The sequence below is a fragment of the Lepisosteus oculatus genome, chromosome 11, assembly GCF_040954835.1.
Source record: "Lepisosteus oculatus isolate fLepOcu1 chromosome 11, fLepOcu1.hap2, whole genome shotgun sequence".
NCBI lineage: Eukaryota > Metazoa > Chordata > Actinopteri > Semionotiformes > Lepisosteidae > Lepisosteus > Lepisosteus oculatus.
In genome coordinates, this window is record NC_090706.1 from 17,523,933 (window position 1) to 17,541,571 (window position 17,639).

At 42.4% G+C, this 17,639-nt stretch overlaps 1 protein-coding gene across 5 annotated transcripts; it reads right to left on the bottom strand.

Moving 5' to 3' along the window:
- Window positions 1-3,575: 3,575 nt before the first annotated feature.
- LOC107077615 (T-cell-interacting, activating receptor on myeloid cells protein 1) lies at window positions 3,576-17,612 on the bottom strand. 5 transcript variants are annotated; one of them, XM_015349212.2, is made up of 10 exons: window positions 16,660-17,612; window positions 14,244-14,555; window positions 11,462-11,770; window positions 10,898-11,185; window positions 9,510-9,554; window positions 8,743-8,829; window positions 7,440-7,470; window positions 7,125-7,174; window positions 6,834-6,868; window positions 3,576-4,956 (listed from the first exon to the last, which is right to left on the bottom strand). In XM_015349212.2, the coding sequence occupies exons 1-10, from the start codon at window positions 16,748-16,750 to the stop codon at window positions 4,819-4,821; spliced, it is 1,386 nt and encodes a 461-aa protein (XP_015204698.2). In that variant the 5' UTR covers window positions 16,751-17,612; the 3' UTR covers window positions 3,576-4,818. The 5 variants fall into 5 exon arrangements, with proteins under 5 accessions (XP_015204698.2, XP_015204702.2, XP_015204703.1 ...); XM_015349216.2 differs by having other exon boundaries at window positions 14,244-14,460; window positions 16,660-16,748; XM_015349217.2 differs by lacking the exon at window positions 14,244-14,555.
- Window positions 17,613-17,639: the final 27 nt, after the last annotated feature.

Sequence of the window (17,639 nt, forward strand, 5' to 3'; positions counted from 1 at the left end):
ACAGGTCGCCTGGATTTAAAGACTGCCAACACCAGCGAGAGAACTCTGGAGCTGGAGGTTTAATTAGCTCTAAATTTGTTCATTTAACAAACACCTGTTCAATCACAATGGAATGGAATAGTTCTATATCATTAGAAATTGGTGTTTAAATTGTGAAGTATAACCTGTTAGACCGGGGCTGAATTCAGGGCTTATTACTAGGAATTTCCTGGTTCAAATCCTTGTTGTGCTAACGAGCCTCTCTGTGCTTCTCACACGAGAGTCCAAACTGCCGTCAAGCTGTCAGCCTCTCATCAGGAGAGGTCAGTGCCACTGCTCACCCGCCGAGTCCCTGCACACAGCACAGGGTTAAAGCATGTGCTCGACAGCTCACTTCACCATTAAACAGCTTCCCCAGCCACTTAAACGCTCCAGAGCTAGCACAGGGAGTCAAAAACAAGAACACGAGAACCAGCAGGGGATCAGAGGTTGTAAACACAAAGCGCAATGAAAATAAAACCTCATGGTTTTCACAAACAGTTCTGTGCTGCCATAAAAAAGCACATGAGTGGTGAAGAGTTTCATATTGCCAGCCCAGTGCAGTAAGACTAGATCAGGACTGATAGGGTTTTGCTTACAATGTCCAACTTTCACTTTCAGTAACTGCTGTCGTAGGGTATAAAGCAATAAAAGTTCACGAGATGGAGGGTGCCAGGCTACACCACTATGTATTTCCATAATTTCTCATCTATTATTTTGACAATAGCTTGAAACGGGCTTTAAAAAACCTTGCCACTTCCTTCCGTCCGACACCTTTTCGTTTTCTGCTCACCCGACGTGACACCGCCACCTGTTTCTCTGCAGCTCGGCTCCCAGCAGCGACTCCTGCAGCGCAGGGGCAGAATGAAGATGGACACACTGGCCCCTCCGGCTCGCCCGCCCATCACAGCCTCACGCTGCTACGTCGCTGGTGCCCTGTGAGCGGAGATACCAGGAGCTGCTGGACACCCAAGAGACTAATCTCAACTGTGGCTCGGGCAGCAGGCAACCCACTGGTCCGCGTCGCTCGGAAAATCCCAGTCACAATCAGCGAATAATTCGCCACTTCTAAGTGCCTTGCAGAGAACAGGTCGAGTCAATTGGAAGCCCTAAGATTTTACAAGTAGCTGGAAATCTGCAATCTTTTAGAATCTGCAAGCTATCAAAATGGTGAAAAAGTTCCGAAAAAGGAACTGGCATCTACGATGGGCTTGGTGTGGGGATACAGCTAGGCAGCAGGGCACTTACTGTCAGCTTCAGGGTTTCTATTGCAGCCACCAGTGGGAATTCTGAGCCGTAGGTACTGTAGACTGTATCAGAGTCCAAAACTAACAAATTCAAGCAGGCCGTTGGTAAAGAAGGGGTGCATTTTGTTTGTTGATGGGGAAAATTAAAACCTGAAAATCACGAAAGAGCTTAAACTCACTTTTTTCATTGTCATTTACACCTTCAAAAAACAAAGATTCATTTGCATTGAAATATTTAAGATCGACATTTTTGGTATTAGAACTGTCTCTTTCTGTAGAATCAAAGCTGTTACAGTACATGCTACTCTGCAGACGTCAGACACCGTTTCTTTCCCCTACTGCTGCTTGAAGTCAGCAAGCCCTGTTTTCTTCAGTGTGAAAGCTATCTGGCCTTCCCGTTTTTTTTCATGCACTCCAGATGCAGTGCACGTGTTCCTCAGAGTATCAGAGATGTGGTTTTGCCCTGCTTCCCGATTAAAAAAAACAACCCATGATTCTCTGAACTTTCTTTCGAATAACCTTTACTTCCCAATTCTGTCCCTGATCTGGGGTGGTTTCCAGACAGGCCTGTTAACTTGGAAAGTCCAGAGAAGTCACAGGACTTTCTCTCTGTACTCAGGGTAGCTTTGCTCTTTGTCTGCAGAGCAATGGCACCTTGGATACCTTTGCCATTCCTCCATTGTGAACTTTCTGCATCTACAGGAAACCCAAAAGATCCTTCCATAAGAGATTTCTCTTTCTGAAAATCCAGCACTGAATTTATTCAAGACCCTCAGGATTTCCTGTAAAGTTCTAAGAGTTGAGCAGCCTTCACAATCACAATCAGGTATCAGATAATGACAAAACAAGTACATTTTTCCCCAATAAAAACAGCTCTATTCACACTGCAAACTAGACTAACCCAGTAATCAATCTTTATTTGATAAAATAAGGCTATTCTGTCTGCAGACAAAACTATCTTTAAACCTTTATACTATAACGTATAATTATGTACTGTATAACAACAGGGCGGAAAGGTGGCGCAGTGGTTACTGTAGCTTGCTGCCTTGAAGCACTGGATCTCCAGGTTGAATTTGCAGTCTGTGTGGAGTTTGTATGTTCTCCTCATGTTCACGTGGCTTTCCTCCCAGTCAAAAAGCCTACTGCCAGCTGAACTGACTTCTGGGAAACTGGCCCTGGTCTGAATGTGTCTCCGCTTCCTTGCCAGGACAGACTAACTCCCACTGTGACTTGAACTGGACAAAGTGGAGAGATACACAGATGTGCAAATCAAAGAAATAACAGAGATAGCTTTGCCTCCTAGGGGATAGCACTTGAACTGCAATCAGGTAAGACTGAAACTCATGTGCAATTCATTTGTCAATGAGAGCTATAGAAGAGCCACAGAAAGGTTGAATGTTTTCATGCTGAATTACCGTTGGATACATAGAAAGTACCAGAATATCAATGAAGACACGACAAAAATGAAAAAAAAGACAAAGCAGCACAGAGAGGCGGGTGTTAAGAAACTGTCAAGGGCTTTAAGAGTATAGCATTGGAGTGGAACAGGGCTCCCTCTAGTGGTACACAAGGAAACTTCTCACAAACTGAAAACTACTACAGCTATCTTTATAAGAATTCCTTACACTTATACAGTGCTTTTTCTGGAGAAAGCACTTCACTCCACTCAAAGCACTTCCCAGGTACTCCCACCAATGTGTAGCCCCACCTGGATGATGCGATAGCAGCCATAGTGCTCCAGAATGCTCACCACACACCAGCTCTGAGTGGGGAGGAGAACAGCATAATGAAGCCAATTCAGAGATGGGGATTATTAGGAGGCCATGATTGGTAAGGGCCAGGAGGAAGTTTGGCCAGGACGCCAGGGTTACACCCCTACTCTTTTCAAGAAATGTCCTGGGATTTTTAATGACCACAGAGAGTCAGGACCTTGGTTTTACATCTCATCCGAAGGACGGCGCTAGTTTTACAGTATAGTGTCCCTGATCACTATACTGGGGCATTAGGACACACACAGACCACAGGATGAGTGACCCCTACTGGCCCCACTAATACCTCTTCCAGCAGCAACCAGGAGGTCTCCCATCCAGGTACTGACCAGGCTCACACCTGCTGAGCATCAGTGGGCTGCCAGCTGTGAGTTGCAGGGTGATATACAGTAGCTGCTGGCTGCAACAATATGTGAGGTTACCCAATTTTAAAGATGTGAAACAGGAACAAACACTAATGGATTTTTTAGAGACAGGAATCACATGTACTCTTGTCTATGTACCATACATAATTACTGCTCCAGGAAACAGAGTTTGTAAATGGATTGTACACACAACATTTTATAAAGGTCTTGAAAAGATTTCTACACAAGTCTATAACAACATTATGAATCCATTGAAAACATACAGTATATTGCCACAGGTCACATTTAGGTGTCCAGTTTTTTTAAATGCTTATTTTTGAAGTACTATAAATTAATGCAAATGACAATTTCTAGTTAAAAAGCTACACTGTGCTAATTCCACTGTTTTAAGACTTTCTTAAACATAAATTCATTTTACTCTATTTTTAGAAATGAAATAGTTTCATTACAACATTCCTATTACAGACGTACAGAACAGACCAGAAAATGATAAAAAGAAGAAAACATTAAGTATAATATTTATCACAGTGCATCTGGTACAGGTTAAACAACCTCATTTTTGTTTTTTGTTTTTTCTAGATTCTGAGGTTAACAATGCTTGATTACAAAATCATTACAGCAGATATTTCACAAGTTCTGTTACAAACAAGCAAAAAAACACACTTTGAGGAAGACCTTCCAAGTTTCACAGATGATATGAATTAAAAACAGCTCCTCTGTGGCTCAGTTCATTTCTTTCACATTATTTTTTTAGTGCACAAAGAAGTGCATGGTCTAAGACAAAGCTTTCAGATTTTGAATCTATTTCAAGTGATGCACACACACTGTCCTGCTGTCTCAATCCAAGGACGAAGACAGCCAGGTTTGCTCTTAACAGAACAATACTGGTTCATCCCGATCTGAAACGAGTCGCCTAGAGTAGTCTTTGACAGAGGTGGTGCTTTATTTTCCTGTCAGGGAAACTGGGCACAAAGTTAAGAAGTCAAGATATCTGTGTCCAAAGCTATTCAAGGTAATCTTAGGGTCCTCCCTCTAGTCAGACAGGAGCTCCATGATTGAAATCCTAAACTTCAGTAACTAAAGACATTTCCTTTAATCTAGTACGAACCAGGACAGGAGAAAGTCTCTTTTGCATTTGTGCAACCCATAGACTAGCCAGGCCATCTGTTTCATGTACAGAGGAGCAAGATCTGTATTTAGATCATGTTTTTACGGGAGCAGTGAGTATGACAACTCTCATGGAACATCATGTTTTAAACACCGTTGAAATCGTGCTCACATAAGACCTGGGCAGGTGTTGCCCATTGGAGAAGATACAAGTCAGAGCGGTGACGGCTGTGCTGCTGCAGACAGCCACAAGAGGGCAGTCTCTAGTCCATTCAGTCCACATGCTTGCTTGTGTCCTGGGCAGGACCTTTGTCAGGGGATTGGGCTCTTGAAGGTGGTGAAGGCCTGGGGCCCCGAGAATGAAAGTGAGGAGGTTCTATGCCTGGTGGTGCCATGTGGGGGGTTCCCCAGTATTTGGTCCCCATGGGCTATGGCTTCTGCTCCCCCGTCCTGTAAAACCGATCACAGCGAGAGAACAGCTCATGAGAACAGAAGATGCTCACCATAAACCTGAAAGGACCACAAGATCTGAAAATCACATGCTTCCCTACGTTTCAAAAGCTGCGAACTGCCTATTCAATTACTTACCATAGTATTTCGACAAGCTTTTTACCGCCTTTGTTTGCAACACATCTTCTCTTACGCACTACGCTTTGCGTGCTGTACGCCAGCCACTCCCTGCCTCCTCTCCCAAAGAGCAACAGCACAGCGATTTCAACAGTTCACTGGCCCTTTCTGTCAGGACAGAAGCTAACTCAAACAGCAGAGGGATGAGCTTCAGCGCAGCAAACTCCAACAGTCTCAGCTATCAGGACCCTGCTGAGCACTGCCCTACGCTGTCCTGTATGTGTGGCGATAGCTGTCGCCCATATTGCTTCACTTCCAGTACCATGTTGAAATAAAGGAATCAGATGAATAAACAAGCAATACAGTAGTTACAACAGTAATAATAAAGGGTGTGTCACCCAAACACATACTGTAAGTAAATTAAAAAACTGGAAAGAACTCTCTGACTGTGAAAGCCAGGATAGCAGGAAGAGAAGCTGAATGCTGGGAATAAGTATAACTTCCCATGTTACCTCCTGCTGGTTATGTTTCTGCCTAGACTATTTTCAGCTTCATCCAGGCAAACAAAAGCAGGGACAGATTTCTCATCCGATCAGACAAAACCAGGGCCTTTCCTTCTTGAGGTTTCTCCTTTGTGGTTTTTCCGAAAGGCAGACGGTACTGTACATGACCACGTGTGCATCTCTGCATCAAGAACCAGTTCAGAATGAAAGCAGGGCATTGAAAATAAGGAAGCGAGGTTGGGAACTTTGTATTAGGCAACAAAACTGTGGTTAAAGCGTCGGGTGCAAAAGCAAAAGTGTCAAGAGAGTATGGTAAAGCATGGTATAACATAGTTTAGCATGGTAAAACATGGAACGTGGCAATCCCCACACAATAAATAGGACCAAAAGGTAATGTAAATTAATAAATGATCCAATAAATAACATGATATTCTCATGCATGCCTGAAGGGTCCTTGTTAGAAAATGCAAAAATGATGTGAGAGTGGCGTTAATAGTTAATTTGCCCCTGTTTAACATTTTATACTTCAGAGGCACAGAAACCAGACAAAAAACACTATACAGCCTTTTAAATCTTAAGGGGTTCACCTATTTGTGTTTGTTTACAGATTAATTACTCAACACATCTCAGCTCTTGACATTTTACAATTTGAACAAATTAACAAGCTAAAAGCTGCAATTGACCCAGACACTTGAGTATCGGGTCCATTCAGTAAACACTAGATACAAGCCGAGGTCCCCAACTCTGAGGTCAAAATACAGCAGAGTTTCTGTCTCTTTCATTTTCACCATCTTAAGACTATACAGGAGGAATGAATTCGGCCAGTAAAACCTTAACTGGATATGTTCGACATCTCCCTCATGGCAACATAAGGACAAATACTGTAGAAAACCTGTTGGATCCTGAACCCCAGGGACCAGAGTGGGGAATGCCTGTATTAGACTGAATAATCCTCCCCCTGCTGACCTGATTTCATTAATAAACTTTGGCAGTACTTAAAGAGGACCATTTAAGGTAGAGGAAAACTGTGAACAGGAGTAATTGAAAGTTATCATTTCAAAAACGATCACCTCTCCTCCCCTTAGCCAAAGTGAGAATGCAAATACCAGGCGTCAGTCGGCTTACACAAAATTCTAAAATTTAAGAGGATTTTGCAACAGAGGATTTTCTTCCGAGCTCTCTGAAGAATAAAAGTGGAAAATACGGGGTTTTGCTGACTGCAGAAAGAACGAGGTAGTTGTGTTATGAGTTCATCACCTGTGCCGGAGTGCAGCGATCTCTTAAAGAGAAGTCTGAAAAACAAATAGACATGCCGCCGTCACTGATACGACCCACAGAAAGAGTGACACTTTCAGAATCTGCCACCCGGCCGAAGTGTCGAGCTCTGAAGTAACCTACAGCCTCCTTTTCTCTTTTTGTGGTGGAGAAGCTCTGAAACGTGAAAGTTCAAAAGGAAACTGAAGTGGAGAAGAGCAGGCAAACAGATAAAAGGAACTCACCTCAACACACCCATCAGTAAACGGTACCGCAAATAACAGGAAAACCTACCAATGATGTTATCCATGTTGTGTAAAGAATTCCATAGCAGTGCTTCCTCCCTAAAAACAAAAAAATCTGCTTAATTTTGTCCATTCTCCTTTTTTCCTACAGGTAGACAGCTCAAATACTGTAAATGTAAAAAGATACATCCATTTTTGATTTTCCTAACAACATCCATTTTTTATTTTTGGTACCTTTTGGTGTGGTGAAGACATGTCACCATGAAAAAGAATCAGGCTTTTCCGTCATGCACACATCAGTACTGTGGCAAACCTGGGAAGGCTGTGGAGGGAATACTGCACTGTCTTGCAATGCCACACCTACCTCTTTCTCTTCTTCTCGGTGTGCAATTTCACTGCAAAAGAAAAGAAAGCAGGCAAGGTCACGAGAGCCACCTTCCCAGCAAAGCAGAGCCCAGACGAACAGGTGCAGGCTTTCCAGCCTAAACTTAATTTAAAGCTCAACCTTTAAAAGTGCAGCTCTAAGCTGTGTGATGAATGCAGAATTGAGGGAATTTTCACAAGGAAGGAATGCATGGCTGCTCTATGGCACTATCTGTTTCTATAGGACAGCTTAGGGGACCACAAGCCAAAAGCACTGCAAATGGCAGGATTCAGAGATAAGCTCACTCTTATTTCAATCTCTGTACCACCATCCACCCATCTTCTAGCAGATTCAATTGCAGTATAGCAACCCTCAATTGCAGGATAGCTGGAACCTATCCCAGCAAGTAACGTGGGCAATGTCAGTCCTTTGTAGGAAGCACACTCACACCAGGGCCAGTTTTCCAAGAATCCAGTTAAACAACTAGAATGTATTTGCACTGTGGGAAGAAACTGGAGGTCCCAGAAGAAACCTATGCGAACACAGGGAGAACATACAAGCTCCATGCAGATAGCACTCCAGGTCCAGAACTGAGCCCAGTGGTAACCACTGCACCACTGTGCCGCTCCATAGCTGTACTTTTAAGATTTTAAAAAAGAGCTTCCAATATGGGGCTGTTAAATACTGAATGCTATCTTGACGGTGAAATCTCTCTTCTGTAACTATGTTACACACAGTACAGGTGTTTAAGACTGATTCCCTTGGATCTACAGTATGAAGACACAGCTGGAAAACTCTGGCATAGATGAAAACATTTAAGAGGACACAAATGAAAACTATGTAGAAGTGCATTAAAACCTAAGAACGGGATGCACTTCTAAGATCATAGTACTGTGGGAGTCGGGAACAAGCCATGTTGTTGAAGCCAACACAACAAGCTGGATGAGAGCCTTGGATCAAGAGCTACTAGCATATAAGCAGGCTACACAGGCCAAATAGCCCCCTCTCATTTATGAGACTGACGACACCACAGCTAAGAACATGAAGGGGCTTTCATTTGTCTATACTGTATCTCCTTGCTGTGTTAAAAGAAGCAACCCTAAAACACAATGGAACAATCTCGTCTCCAAGACCAAGATGTGCATCAGACTCCACGTTACACAAAAGGTCCAACTGTAGACACCTGTGTGTTTTTGTGTCCTCTGCCGCATGCTTGGTATTGTGTCACATATCAAATTAAGCTTTTAACATAAAGTACTGTACTCTACATAGTCCTTCAGCTTCCAGAAACACAAGAGCTTACCTTTCCGGTGCAGCAGGAAGACCAGTATGGCCAGGATGGCAACAAAGAGGACTCCAGCAGATACTGAGCCGGCAACCAGTGCCCAGTCTGTAGAGAGCAGGAGGGGATTGATAGTCAGACCATTCCTGACCAATGACATTAGAGCATCCAAAGCCTTACAACACACTTACTAGGTAGTATGTACTGCATTAGACAATTAATATTGTGGCTATTCATTCAATTCAATAATTATTATGGTTGGTATTCATATCCGTTGCTGTTCACAGATGTCCATGAGGAAATGCCCCACTCAAAACAGCATCTGAGGTTTCTCTACATCTGAATCTGACCCAGCTACAGCATACTACATGTGCTCAATCCATAGGCTGACATCCAGGGACTGCAAACCTTTGAGGCTGTCTGAATTGGCAGCATTTTTGCCAGGTCTGCTTTTAGTTTCAGTGAGGCACAGTTGTCAGCAATCAACAATGCCTCTTATTACCTACTTTCCCACAAAAGCACACTGACCAGATTACACTCCCCAGAAATGATGGGATACACTATCTGCACCTCACAAACCATGCTATTCAGGGCTAACTCAAAATCTGAAGCCACTCTTTTTTTGTTACTGCCATTAAACTTACTGTGGGTGGAAGTCCACCCCTGAGAATGCACTGAGGCTTCTCTAAAGGTCTCTTTCAAGATTGCTTCATCTTGAAGTTAAGACCATTACCATTGAGTGGAAGCTTCCTGAAATGATAAAAAAACTATTTTCTACAACAGCTTACCTATGTGGGAAGCAGGGGTGCTTGGTTCAGTGGGAACACTGTGTCCTAGAAAAAAAGCATTGGAAAAATTAAAGTCAAAGGAAATGTGAAGGTGAAGGACATGTTGCACAGCTTACAGAGCTATCAAAATCCAGACCTGAAATGACCAGGACTGCCGCACATTTCTAAGCTGGTAACAGCTGGTAAGAGTGGCATGCATTCTGGCTTTGAGCCTTACAACAAGGGTAAACTAAACTCTGGGACTGTCCAGCTTGTCCACCTGCACAACAGAACCAGACCATAGGCCAGGGATGGCAAGTAGGGCAGCATCAGCTGTGTAGGCACTATAGAGACTTGCCACACAGATAACTCCAACAAAGTGTGCACAGCTCATACCTCTCCTGCGGAGCTGTGAGATAAGCAGCATGCTTAGTGGAGCTATAGCAGCTCTCCTGATTTTGTCCTATCAGTAATGATTCATAAAGTGCTAGGGAAAGTATTTCTGAATGAATATAGCTGGACTCGGTGTGGAAGTTTTTGAAAGAAAGTGTCCTTTCCTAAACAGACTTGTAGAGCAGCCATACTGTATTTGTTTGATTCCTGCACAGCTCTTGACCCAGACATGCAGATCCTGGGTAAAAAAAACCTCTTTATCCAAAGAACATATACTGTATCATAATGTAGGTTCTGGCAAACCAGGGCTTATCCCAGAAGCAGAGTGTGCAAGGGCAGAACTCATGATAGCTGTCTCCTGGCTGAGGACAAAGTCCTTCACAGTCTGCAATTGAATTGTTAGTATCGTCTCTTAGTTTAGCGCCTGTTTGAATGATTTACCTTAAGTAAGAATCATAGCTACAGTAAATACTGACTTGAGAATCACTGGCCTTTCAATGATAGATTAAATATGTGAATATTTCAGCTTTAAACACATTAGGCTTTTAATATCTTTTGAAAAAGGCCTGAAACAGGCTGTGGAGTTATGCTAGAATGTGTTTTGAGTTTTTTTCTTGTTTCCATGTATAACATTGTGTATTCCCATAAAGTGACACTGTGCCTCCAGAATACAAGAATGGTTTGAGAAACATAAACCAAGACGTGTTAAATATCAGTGGTTATCTAGTAAAAAGAGAACTCTGTTAGGTTTCCGGATTTGTACATTATAGATACCATCACATTTCTGTTAGCTGTAATAACAAAACCGGCGTTAGCTATAACAATAAGTACAAAAAGAAATAACTAACCGAAGCAAAAAGTTTCTAAATGACAAATTGCATGTTGCACGAAGTGACAGATCCCAACCAAACAAACAGTCCATGAATGACCTCTGCTGGCCAAGGCTGCGGCGGGATGAGACTCTTGCCTGCTGTGCCTGTGTACAGAGCGGGGTTACCGGGCACACCAGCGCACACCTGGAGGGTCGATGAGGATGGGCAGACTGCGGGCGGACTCCCTCCACTCCTGGCCCAGGTTCACGGCGTACTGACACTGGTACTCCCCGGTCGGGTCGGGCAGGATGAAGCGGACGCCGTGCTGGGCGGCGGTGGCGCGTAGGGAGCTCAGGGGGTGGGCGGCTCCCAGGCGGTACAGGTTGAACAGGGCGCCGGGGTAGGAGGGCGACCCCACACACTTGACGGTCACGCTGCTGGCGCTCTGCATTGCTGAGGGCAGACGGACAAGGGAGGGAGCCGCCAGGGAGTCTGGGAACAATGCAGGGCAGTTCAAAGGTCAAATGTCGCACAGGACAGTGCCAAATAGGGCAGCTGGAGTAGAAGCAAAAGCAAACCAAAAGTATAGTAAATCATGGTTAAGCATAAAGAACAGAGAGCTATAGTAAAGTCCTTATCCTGGAGGAGCCTTGTGACCTCTGGTTTCGTTTTGTTTCTAACAGAGTTCATAAATCGATCTACAGTATAGAGGATTATTACGATTCTTAAGAAGCTGTGCACCTTTGCTCTAAACTGCATCTCCCTCACCTGACACAGTGATGTAGACGGGGTCGCTGGCAGTGGAGTTCACAATGTCCTGGGATGGCAGGCGGGCCTGGTACACACAGCTGTAAAAGCCCCCCTCCTTGCCCTGCACCGGCTTCAGGGTGAATGACTCCTCCAAGCCAGCGGGGGCAGCATGGCGGAAGAAAACCCTCCCATCCTTCAGCAGCAGGAAGGCTTCAGGCTGCCGTGGGGCTTGGGACGCGGTGCAACGGAACGACAGGGTCTGCCCAACCAACACAGAGCCTCCAGGAGGGTCCACAGACATCAAGGGCTTCGGGAGGACAGAGGGAGCTGCAAAATCAAGAAGACAGGAGACGCAGAATTCACAAAGTGTACAGAACACAGGACACTATTCTGGAACCTGACAATTTTTATGATTGTACCCCACCTAATACACAGCTGGGATCCTGCACTATCAATTATTCACCTGTTTGGCCTAATGGCTGATGCTCTTGAAGGTGAGGGCTACGGTGATGAAAATGAGGTCCAAGTGTCAGTGAAGGGTTGGCTCAGGAGCCAGCCAACATCACTTTATTACAAGGCCACCCACAACCATGTGAGATGTTGGTAGACGTCTGTGGATATGCAAGAGGGCTATGTTGAAGAAGTCTTACCCACATTGCAGATGATTAACAAATTCACCATGCTTACTGGCTTACCTCCATATCACCAAATTACATGAATAAAAACATTTAAAAAAATTCTTATGCCCAGGAAAATAACAATTATGAAACTAAGATGAGAAGCACAGAGTATATAAAACAAGTTGACAGAATTTCTGCTGAAACTATGTGATGCTCTGCTTCTAACACATCTGGAATACTGAATTCGGTCCAATCTGAGCAATGCCCTGCTTAAACACCTGAAATACAATGACCCCCTTGACACATCTGGAATAGTGAATTCTGTTCATACTCTGCAATTATTTAGACTACATCTGAATCACTACCATCAGCTCTGATCTCAATAACATGAAAGGAGATGTAAAAGAAAATCCAATGTAGAGCTACCAGATGTAGTCAGGGCTAAAAAGGACTAGGGGACCAATATTTGTTAAATCTTAGAAAATAATGGGTTACTGCAGACATTAATTTTACCTTAACACTTAGAAAGGAACAAAATCATTTCAAATTAACTTCCAACCAGCAGAATGCAAAGACATGAATGGAAATTAGCTCAAATGAGCCACAGCACTGACACTATGGGTGCATGGAATAATATTTCACAGTGTTTATCTTTAAAAATTGTGTCATGACATAATCAAGAATTCTGAAGCCAATTCAGATTTTAAGGACATTTAATTTCCTAATTGTTTAAAGTTACCTTTAACATTAAAGTCAAACAGGCCATGTTGAGATTAGAAAGCAAAAAGAAAAGATATATGATGTTGTAAAATACATTTAATTTTGTTTGAGAGGCTCAAAGACTTCAAAGTGAAACAAAGCAACACTCTCCTTTTGCGAGTGAACATCCTCTGCCTAACTGTCACAGACATTTGAAAGTACAGACCTGACAAACTTCAGAAAGAAAGAAATAGGTTAGGGTTTCCAGATTTGAGTATCTTATCCTGCCAGGTTAACTAGGCCATGTCTGAGCTACAGTAGTCCGTGTAAAAAGTCTTGAGATGCTGTGAATTTGCCAGCGATATCTCCAGATACACATATAATATAGGTTATATAATAGAGGTTATAATATATCCACATACCATGAATCACATTGTAGACAGTTCACCCAAGAGGTTTTCCCCCACGCTTGTTTGAAGAAAGACAGTTATGGCACACCCTTTTCACTTTCACTTTCACCCAAACACTTTTCAAGAAGAAATCAATCTACGCCTTCACCTGGGCGAGATACCGGGTGAGGTTTCTGTGATAAAACCACACGAGTCTAGGTAAAGTAATGAGATGGGTGTATGATCACTTACAACATCCTTCAAAACAAAATCACTGAAGTGATGATGTGTGCTGTTCTGTCTCTCCAGAAACTTCAGGATCTCTTCAGAATATTTTTAAATCTGGTAAATACACATACAGTATGACTACCTGCAACTGTATCAGATGTTTCATTATATATTACATGCAATTTTCAATTTTGTGTTTTTTCCTGCTTGTCTGCACAGACTTACTTGAAATTAAACAAGTAGAGATTTATTCCATGCTGAAAAGAGAAGAAAAGAAACACAATGTTTCGGCTGTGGAGCCTTCTTTACGTGTGACCCGATTTCACACGCAAACAAGGCTCCACAGCCAAAACGTTGTATTTCTTTTCTTCTCTTTTCAACATAGACTAAACCTTTACTTGTTCCTATGCAGCCTAAGCATGCTGACGCAGTTTCCTACTTGAACTACTTCAGCTTACTTGAAATTGTTTGTATCAGTACATGCACCAAGTATATACTTTTATATTTATAAATCATTTAAAATTGCATCCAGTATGTATTCAATGCGTTCACATTAGATGACAATAGTGATATGGAGATTTACATTTTTAGAGATTGGATTGGCAGCAGGCAGTAATTAGAGCCTTAAGTTTAGCTACTTAAAATCTACAACCATCTGTGGACAACAGACCAGTATTGCCATTCACATTACTGCTCTGACCTCAACAATAGGTCCTATGACATGTGTGAATTCTAAACTGTATTTGCAACACACCACACTTTTTTTTGTATTTGTAGGGAAAGAAAAGGAGTAGAAGAAAGAGGATAAGTAGTTAATAAGAGTAAAAATTAGGAATCCGAAGCCTTTCTTTGGACAGAACTTACCTTCCTCCATGAGGGAGAGGTACTGGCTCATGATGCTGTAAATCGGCACCCCAGACTGCTGGGATTGGTACTGGCAGCAGTAGATTGTCAGGTTCTGCGTGGTGACGCCCCTCAGAGTGAACTGGGCCAGGCTTTGCTCAGGACTGAAGGTCCTGGAGTCAATGAGCTGGCGCTCTTTGTACAGCAGGAACGTGCTTCCGGTATGGCCTGGCGGAGACTGGCACAGAATATCCACAGTGCGCTTCAGCACCTGGGATCGCATCTTCGGAGCCAGGCTGATAGCAGGGGCCGGGAGTGAATTTGAGCAAGCAGCTGGAACATTTCACAGTGTGGGAGGGAGGAACATGTTACCTTTTCCTTGTTTTCCTATCTTTTGTGACTCTAAACAATTCTGAACTGCAAATGACTGATCATGTTGAAAAATGATCATTCCAGGTAAATATGTCTGGCAGCCAGGATGGATTTCCCACAACTGTTCATCTAGAGCAGTGGTTCTCAAACTGTTGTACGCGTACCGGCAGCGGTACGTGGAGTGCCGCCAGGTGGTACGCCAAATGACCCTGGAACTGTGTCGTGTGCGCTGAAAAAATCGGGACGGGTTTTCATATTTTGTATTTTTATACGTGTAGAATACGCAGCCTACGTACTACGATACAGTTCGCGCTAATACTCTGTAATTCTATACCACTCTATAGGAATGCGTGCTATGGACGCAGGTGACCAATTGTATTTAAAAAATACATTTTTTTTTTACTTTTACTTTTTAAAATACATTTTTTTTTTACTTTTTTTACATTTTTTTTTTTACAGATTTACTGTATCTCCAGCAAATAGGGAGAAAGTAGAATGTGCGTGATTTTGGAACAATGCCAACGTTGTAAACACAGGAATGCATAGAAATGCGTGCTACAACGCTGGTAATCTTGTGAGCACAGGAAAGCGTGAAAAATAACAGAAAAATATTTAAGAACTGTTCTAAGTTAATTTAAAAAATTAAACCGAGCGTCTCTGTGTTTCTCTCCCATGCGCATGAAATAAGTACTTAAAATAAACACTGAAATAAAAACGGAAACGTGGAAAAATGCAAGCTTGCGGATTGCTAAAGCAGGTAAGCCCCACACTATTATGCGTGGAGAAAAAGCTGCTGAACAGCTCGACCTGCTGCCCCCCCTGAAAGACACAGTCATTCATAGAATTATTGAAATGAAGGATTATATCAAAAGTACGCTGACAGCGCGCGTTAAGATGAGCAGATGTTTTTCACTGCAATTAGATGAGTCTGTAGTCGATTTGGCCAATTTGCTCGTTTACGTTACGTTTGAGGGTACGTCCCGTGAGGACTTTCTGGTCTGTAAGCCGCTACCAACAGGAACTACAGGAGAGCACGTACAGTATTTCAGCTTCTGAATGAATTTATCGAAGAGAATGGCATCGACTGGATAAAATGTGTCGGAGTTTGTACAGACGGTGCTAGAGCAATGACAAGCCGACACAGCGGTGTAGTTGCACGAATTAGAGAGGTTGCTCCAGAAATTAATGGTTTCATTGCAACATCCACCGCGAGACCTTTGCCATCAAGAAAATGCCTGACGATTTAAAATCTGTTAGACTGTTGTGAATTGCATCAGGGCTCGAAAAATTAATTCACATCTGCTTTGCTCGACTAAACAGGCCCACCCCTCTCACTGAAATGGTGCTTTTTTATTTTTATGTGTTTTTTTTTCTGTAAAACACTTTGAGAAGCCGCATTTTAATATATCAAACAAAGTTTATTATTATAATATTTATTATACTGTATGTATGTGTGAGTGTGTGTGCACATGCGCTCATGTTGGTCATTGATAATTTCTGGGGTTCCTATGAGATAATGACTTGTAGGTGGTACTTGGATGCTTTGGTTGGATTAGGGGTGGTACTTGGTCCAAAAAAGTTTGAGAACCACTGATCTAGAGTAAAGGGAAGGCAAGTCTGTGCTTGAGCAAATTAAAATCAAATTAAAATATACAGTAACAGAAGTAGAAAAGCTCCCTCTGCACCCATCTACTATCCGTGTGTCTACAAACACTAGCACCATGTCCATCTACCAATCTCAGAGACACAAGACCTTAAAGAAAACATGACTGTTAGTGTGAGAGACTTTCACTGCTGAATTTCAGACTTTTTAATAGATCAAAATGCCCTTTCTGTTTCTTATTTCATACATATTCTGTTACTAATTAGAATCTTAATCTGGAAAAGTATTACAAGATCTCAGTAATGCAATGAGCTGTTGCCACAGGAGTTCACATTAAAACAAATAGTTCTGGACCCAGACCTCATATGATTTTATTAAACATTTGAAATATAAAACCAAAGATACTTAAGCATTAGCAAAGTTTCCCTAAATTAATAAATTATTCTAGAGTAGATAACTTACCATTTGCTAATAGTTCAAAAATCAACACAAGCTTCACACTGCTAAGGGTTGTGCCTTTGGCTTGCAAAAAATCCTTTTGGGAAAGAAACATTCTTCTCTTTATGAAATTTTGTCAGAGATCACACCGATATTGCCTGTGGCACTGTGGAATGGTTTGTCTTAGCAAAAAAAAATAATTCTTAGAACGGAAGACATCACAGCAGAAGGAAGGAAATGACTAAATCCTCTTTAGAAACATCTGTGAGTCAATAAGAAATAAAGCTATACAAACTCAAAGCAAGTTTTGTTAGAATGAAATGAAACTTTTACATTCATACTGGAAAGTTACCATGCATACGACCTTTTGGAAAACACCAAAATATTTTTCTTTGCATCCACATGTCCATGAAAAACAAGCAAATGCACCATAAGTGAGTTTTTTTCCTTCAACGGCAATTTATCTGACAAAAGTGGTTTCATGTGCCTAACGAAACAATTACTCAAGGCATTATGCAAACAAAATGCACAAACAAAGGTGAAATGCAGCCTTGTGTCACAACAAAGCTGCATCAAACCAGAGGTAACAGTAAAGAATAGGGAATTGCATCTCAGCCTGTTTTAACCTTTATCTGGAGCTTGTGACGCAACAACACTGCAAGGCCTCTGCTTATTGATGTATCAAAATTATACTCAACCAGGAAGTCCCACTGAGATCAACTCTTTTTTTAGGGGAGATGCAGGGGGTGGAAGTAGGACAGGAAACAGTACCACAGCACAGGAGTCTCAAGACGAGCAGGTTTTTTTTAGCCTCTTAGATTTTCTTTTTCAAACAGTGCTGTGATGACTACAGTGTGGACAGGACCTTTAAAATTGAAAGTTTAAAATAGCACATCCCATCCCATGTCACAAAACTGGGCATTAGTTTGGATTCTCTAGTACAGGGGGAAAAACGCCACCTACTGGTCCTCCAAAACCAGCTCAAGAAACACTTGCTCATCCAC

Coding starts and splice junctions, on each gene's coding strand:
- LOC107077615 (XM_015349212.2), bottom strand. CDS start 16,750: ATGTTTCTTTCCCAAAAGGATTTTTTGCAAGCCAAAGGCACAACCCTT. Junction 14,556..16,659: donor TTTTGAACTATTAGCAAATG/GTAAGTTATCTA, acceptor GAAATGTTCCAG/CTGCTTGCTCAAATTCACTC. Junction 9,555..10,897: donor CATCCTCATCGACCCTCCAG/GTGTGCGCTGGT, acceptor CTTTTTTTCTAG/GACACAGTGTTCCCACTGAA.